The 6,576-nt window shown below is 47.6% G+C and overlaps 1 protein-coding gene across 1 annotated transcript in view; it reads left to right on the forward strand.

Annotated features, from left to right (window-relative positions):
• LOC140370962 (uncharacterized) overlaps positions 1–2,806 on the forward strand; it is a 35,678-nt gene extending 32,872 nt beyond the window's left edge. Inside the window, exons 7-11 of the mRNA XM_072458242.1 lie at positions 651–783; positions 853–960; positions 1,931–2,086; positions 2,161–2,279; positions 2,358–2,806. Coding sequence (XP_072314343.1) covers positions 651–783; positions 853–960; positions 1,931–2,086; positions 2,161–2,279; positions 2,358–2,502 — 661 coding nt within the window. The 3' untranslated portion in view covers positions 2,503–2,806. The remainder of the gene's footprint in view (positions 1–650; positions 784–852; positions 961–1,930; positions 2,087–2,160; positions 2,280–2,357) is intronic.
• The last annotated feature ends 3,770 nt before the right edge of the window (positions 2,807–6,576 follow it).

The following is a 6,576-nucleotide window of genomic DNA, read 5'->3' on the forward strand; positions in this document are numbered from 1 at the left end:
GTTGAACCTGACGCTGTGGGGTAAGTTGAACCTGGGCCTGTGGGGTAAGTTGAACCTGACGCTGTGGGGTAAGTTGAACCTGGCGCTGTGGGGTAAGTTGAACCTGGCGCTTTGGGGTAAGTTGAACCTGGCGCTGTGGGGTAAGTTGAACCTGGGACTGTGGGGTAAGTTGATCCTGACGCTGTGGAGTAAGTTGAACCTGGGCCTGTGGGGTAAGTTGAACCTGACGCTGTGGAGTAAGTTGAACCTGGGCCTGTGGGGTAAGTTGAACCTGACGCTGTGGGGTAAGTTGATCCTGACGCTGTGGAGTAAGTTGAACCTGGGCCTGTGGGGTAAGTTGAACCTGACGCTGTGGAGTAAGTTGAACCTGGGCCTGTGGGGTAAGTTGAACCTGACGCTGTGGGGTAAGTTGAATCTGGGACTGTGGGGTGAGTACATTGGGTGAGCAGTTAGAAAACATTATAAATTATATATCAAATGTTTTATTTAATTCAGGTTTTTCATTATTTCGACAAAAACCCACCAATGTAAAAGTGGCTCATCTAACCCCAGTCACAGTCTCGTTCCTGAGCACTTGAGTTTGGATGACTCTTGGAACATTTAGACTGTTGGACTCAGACGTGTGGATGTTTAAATGGTGTTTGTCACAGGGAATACCTCACAAAGACCAAGCGCAGACGATGTGAAGTCGTGGACATCGCAAAAGAAGTCGAAGCGCAACTCGTAGCCACAGAAACCTTTACCCAGAGTGTAGTGCTGGACGTTGTGAAGGATTTTGCCGAGGTACAGAAGCTCCACCCAACGGTACAAACAAAGACTCAACTTACTATTTATTGTTCAAACCTTTTCCAGAGCGGCCTTAAAGAGCACTTCAAATCCAACCGCAACGACTCATGTTTTCATCAGAACCTGGAGAAGTTGTTTGTGTCGGAGCCCGGGATGAGTCTGGAAGAGCACAAGGTGAGCTCATTGACACACGGGTCAAAGTGCGGTAAAAAGACCACTGAGGGTCCAAAGACAGAGCTGGAACCTCACCTGTCGAGGTCAAACTGAGACTCAAAAGTGCACCACACTGTCTAATTCTAACTGTATCTATTCTAAAAGTATTTCAACACGCCGGCTCGCAGCTCTCCATTATAATTAAAGCAGCCGACTTTGGACCACAGTTTGTTTGAGAAGCGTGTGATCTGTGGTTTTATTTAAAGTGCCAGGTTTTCACGATATATATAATTATGTATTACATATTATTTATACCTGTTGTAAATGTAATTATTTAACATACATAATTATAGTTTTACACCAGTTGAGTAGGTATTTGTGGAGAAACATCCAGGAGTCGTCCAGGAGTGTTCCATTGTAGAAAAAGCTTCAGTTGTTTCATCTGGACTCTGTTTCAACTCTAATCCAAGAGTCATTCTTGATCTGCGGCTCAAGTCCGGGAACTCCCATAGTCATCCTACTCTGAGAATGATTCAAAACACCAAAATGGGATGTTGAGTCCCTGGAGAGGACTTTCGGATGCTAATCAGAGGTACTCAGTGAGGAGAGAGAGTGAGCCAGGTTACAATATGAGGCTGATGGTCCATTAAAGGACTGAGAGGAAACAAAGAGGATAGTTTCAAGTCAAACCAAATACTTCCTTTATCAGGAGGTCCTGCCTGGTGAACAGGGCCCAGTCAGAGTAGAGTGGTGTCAGACATCACACAAGGGACATTTCTGACGCTCAAAACACTAATCCAACAAAATAAAGTTGCTCTCATATATTTCTATTTGTCACATTATTATTTTTTTGAGAGTTTTGGCCCAGTGGTTGCTTTTACCATTTTTAGCTTCCAGATATATTTATCTTAACTGCATTTTAGTCAAACAAGTCATCTGACCTGTAGGGGGCGCTTTAAGCCTGAGGAGACCATGACCTGTCTCTGTCCAGGGCACGATGGACGAGTGCTACAAACTGATCGTCCACCTCTACATGAAACACGTGAGACGCCGCAGACTGAGCAAACTGAAGAAGATCTGGAGCCCGGACGTGGCCTCCTCCCTGTCTGAAGACGCACAGATGATTGACAACATCCTCTACGGCCTGGTGAAACGACCCGGCCTCCTGCACCTTCTCCCACGCCCAAGAGTCTGTGCAAAAACCTTTATGTCTGTCCTCAGTGTCCTGACGTGGACGATTGGAGCTTCCCGTTGTGTTTCATCGGCAAATTGTTGCAGAACGACCTGGACGTGATCAAAGTATCGGCCGTGGAGCTTCTGCCCGAATACGAGAAGAGGGGGTAAGTGCGGCGGCAGAGTGGTTATCCCGAGCCTTCCTGCAGTTGCGGGTGTGACTCCTTTGACTTCTTTGTTTCCAGCCTTACAGTGGATGCGTCTCTGCTGCTCAAGCTGTTCAAGTGGAAGGGCTTGTCTCGAGGTCAAACCAGTGAGATCGTGGACATTTTGAAAGACGTGGAACCAAACCTGGACTTCCCCAAGCAAAGATCCTGTGTTATTTCATAAACATTTAGCACTGGCGTAAAATGCACTGCACCTGAAGAAGCACTAGAGGGCGCCACCAACTCAAGGCAGTTCACACAGAGATGATGTTAGTTCTCAAAAGGGAAGTTCTCAAGCCTCGTTTCTTTATATTGTTTGTGTTTTGGGCGATTCAAGGATTCAACTAGTGTCACATTCCTGCCCAGACCTGGTCATTATCATTATCATCACATATGAGGGGAAATGTTCTGGTCACACTGCAAGTCTAAACGGGACCGTTTTGAGAATGACGCTGTAAATGTAGAAATAGACTTTGTTCTCTAACATTCTCAAGCCTTGATTTCTCTGTCTTAAAGATTTCAGTCAAAGGGATTCAGTGGTCCTCATTTTGTTCAATTTCTTGTTTATAAGAAATATTTATTTGTAATTACTTATTAAAGTTCTGTTTTCAAGAAAAGTTCAGGTCTAAGGCTAAACCAGGTCTAAACCAGGTCTAAACCAGGTCTAAACCAGGTCTAAACCAGGTCTAAACCAGGTCTAAACCAGGACTAAACCAGGTCTAAACCAGGACTAAACCAGGTCTAAACCAGGTCTAAACCAGGTCTAAACCAGGACTAAACCAGGTCTAAACCAGGACTAAACCAGGTCTAAACCAGGTCTAAACCAGGTCTAAACCAGGACTAAACCAGGTCTGAACCAGGTCTGAACCAGGTCTAAACCAGGTCTAAAGCAGGTCTAAACCAGGTCTAAACCAGGTCTAAACCAGGTCTAAACCAGGTCTGAACCAGGTCTAAACCAGGTCTAAACCAGGTCTGAACCAGGTCTAAACCAGGTCTAAACCAGGTCTAAACCAGGTCTAAACCAAGTCTAAACCAGGACTAAACCAGGTCTAAACCAGGTCTAAACCAGGTCTGAACCAGGTCTAAACCAGGTCTAAACCCGGTCTAAACCAGGTCTGAACCAGGTCTAAACCAGGTCTGAACCAGGTCTAAACCAGGACTAAACCAGGTCTGAACCAGGTCTAAACCAAGTCTAAACCAAGTCTAAACCAGGACTAAACCAGGTCTAAACCAGGTCTAAACCAGGACTAAACCAGGTCTAAACCAGGACTAAACCAGGTCTAAACCAGGTCTGAACCAGGTCTAAACCAGGTCTGAACCAGGTCTAAACCAGGTCTGAACCAGGTCTAAACCAGGTCTAAACCAGGTCTAAACCAGGACTAAACCAGGTCTAAAGCAGGTCTAAACCAGGTCTAAACCAGGTCTAAACCAGGACTAAACCAGGTCTAAACCAGGTCTAAACCAGGTCTAAACCAGGACTAAACCAGGTCTAAACCAGGACTAAACCAGGTCTAAACCAGGACTAAACCAGGTCTAAACCAGGACTAAACCAGGTCTAAACCAGGTCTGAACCAGGTCTGAACCAGGTCTAAACCAGGTCTAAAGCAGGTCTAAACCAGGTCTAAACCAGGTCTAAACCAGGTCTAAACCAGGTCTGAACCAGGTCTAAACCAGGTCTGAACCAGGTCTAAACCAGGTCTGAACCAGGTCTGAACCAGGTCTAAACCAGGTCTGAACCAGGTCTAAACCAGGTCTAAACCAGGTCTGAACCAGGTCTAAACCAGGTCTGAACCAGGTCTAAACCAGGTCTGAACCAGGTCTAAACCAGGTCTAAACCAGGTCTAAACCAGGTCTAAACCAAGTCTAAACCAGGACTAAACCAGGTCTAAACCAGGTCTAAACCAGGTCTGAACCAGGTCTAAACCAGGTCTAAACCCGGTCTAAACCAGGTCTGAACCAGGTCTAAACCAGGTCTGAACCAGGTCTAAACCAGGACTAAACCAGGTCTGAACCAGGTCTAAACCAAGTCTAAACCAGGACTAAACCAGGTCTAAACCAGGTCTAAACCAGGACTAAACCAGGTCTAAACCAGGACTAAACCAGGTCTAAACCAGGTCTGAACCAGGTCTAAACCAGGTCTAAACCAGGTCTAAACCAGGACTAAACCAGGTCTAAACCAGGTCTAAACCAGGTCTAAACCAGGACTAAACCAGGTCTAAACCAGGTCTAAACCAGGTCTAAACCAGGTCTAAACCAGGTCTAAACCAGGTCTAAACCAGGACTAAACCAGGTCTAAACCAGGACTAAACCAGGTCTAAACCAGGACTAAACCAGGTCTAAACCAGGTCTAAACCAGGTCTAAACCAGGACTAAACCAGGTCTAAACCAGGACTAAACCAGGTCTAAACCAGGTCTGAACCAGGTCTGAACCAGGTCTAAACCAGGTCTAAAGCAGGTCTAAACCAGGTCTAAACCAGGTCTAAACCAGGTCTAAACCAGGTCTAAACCAGGACTAAACCAGGTCTAAACCAGGTCTGAACCAGGTCTGAACCAGGTCTAAACCAGGTCTAAACCAAGTCTAAACCAGGACTAAACCAGGTCTAAACCAGGTCTAAACCAGGTCTGAACCAGGTCTAAACCAGGTCTAAACCCGGTCTAAACCAGGTCTGAACCAGGTCTAAACCAGGTCTGAACCAGGTCTAAACCAGGACTAAACCAGGTCTGAACCAGGTCTAAACCAAGTCTAAACCAGGACTAAACCAGGTCTAAACCAGGTCTAAACCAGGACTAAACCAGGTCTAAACCAGGACTAAACCAGGTCTAAACCAGGACTAAACCAGGACTAAACCAGGTCTAAACCAGGTCTAAACCAGGACTAAACCAGGTCTAAAGCAGGTCTAAACCAGGTCTAAACCAGGTCTAAACCAGGTCTAAACCAGGACTAAACCAGGACTAAACCAGGTCTAAAGCAGGTCTAAACCAGGTCTAAACCAGGTCTAAACCAGGTCTAAACCAGGACTAAACCAGGACTAAACCAGGTCTAAAGCAGGTCTGAACCAGGTCTAAACCAGGTCTGAACCAGGTCTAAAGCAGGTCTAAACCAGGTCTAAACCAGGTCTAAACCAGGTCTAAACCAGGTCTAAACCAGGACTAAACCAGGTCTAAACCAGGACTAAACCAGGTCTACTCTGGGACAAAATCATGATTAAAGCACATCTGAATCGACAGTAAAGCCACAGAATATCTCAGAATGGAACTGTGAAAAGTAAAACCACTGAACTGGACTAAACCAAGTCCAAACACAGAGACGGTAATAAATGAAAATGTAAAAACAATGCTCTATTTCTGATTCTCATTAATAATACATTGTTCTGTAAATATTCTCTTTCTAGAAGCTTTGAGTCACCACATCTACAGAGTCTTTATCTACAACAGAAGTCATTAATCCTTAGTTTCCACGCTCAACGCTCTGACCACGCCCTCTCGGCATGTGTGCTCTGACCACGCCCTCTCGGCATGTGTGCTCTGACCACGCCCTCTCGGCATGTGTGCTCTGACCACGCCCTCTCGGCATGTGTGCTCTGACCACGCCCTCTCGGCATGTGTGCTCTGACCACGCCCCCTCAGCATGTGTGCTCTGACCACGCCCCCCTCGGCATGTGTGCTCTGACCACGCCCCCTCGGCATGTGTGCTCTGACCACACCCCCCTCGGCATGTGTGCTCTGACCACGCCCCCTCGGCATGTGTGCTCTGACCACGCCCCCTCAGCATGTGTGCTCTGACCACGCCCCCTCAGCATGTGTGCTCTGACCACGCCCCCTCGGCATGTGTGCTCTGACCACGCCCCCTCAGCATGTGTGCTCTGACCACGCCCCCCTCGGCATGTGTGCTCTGACCACGCCCCCCTCGGCATGTGTGCTCTGACCACGCCCCCCTCGGCATGTGTGCTCTGACCACGCCCCCCTCGGCATGTGTGCTCTGACCACGCCCCCTCAGCATGTGTGCTCTGACCACGCCCCCCTCGGCATGTGTGCTCTGACCACGCCCCCCTCGGCATGTGTGCTCTGACCACGCCCCCCTCGGCATGTGTGCTCTGACCACGCCCCTAGGCCGTCCCGCAGCTCTGTTTGATCCTGTTTTCCTGCCGGACGCTCGCCGTAGTAAACGATCACACTTTGGAACGTTTCTGAGTTTCCGAAAACACTTTCAATAGTTTCCTCCTTTTGTCTCGCACGGACACGGCAGTAAAACAGCTCA

This window comes from Eucyclogobius newberryi, unplaced genomic scaffold, assembly GCF_026437365.1.
Source record: "Eucyclogobius newberryi isolate DKJ021-1_F unplaced genomic scaffold, fEucNew1.0.hap1 SCAF_21, whole genome shotgun sequence".
NCBI lineage: Eukaryota > Metazoa > Chordata > Actinopteri > Gobiiformes > Gobiidae > Eucyclogobius > Eucyclogobius newberryi.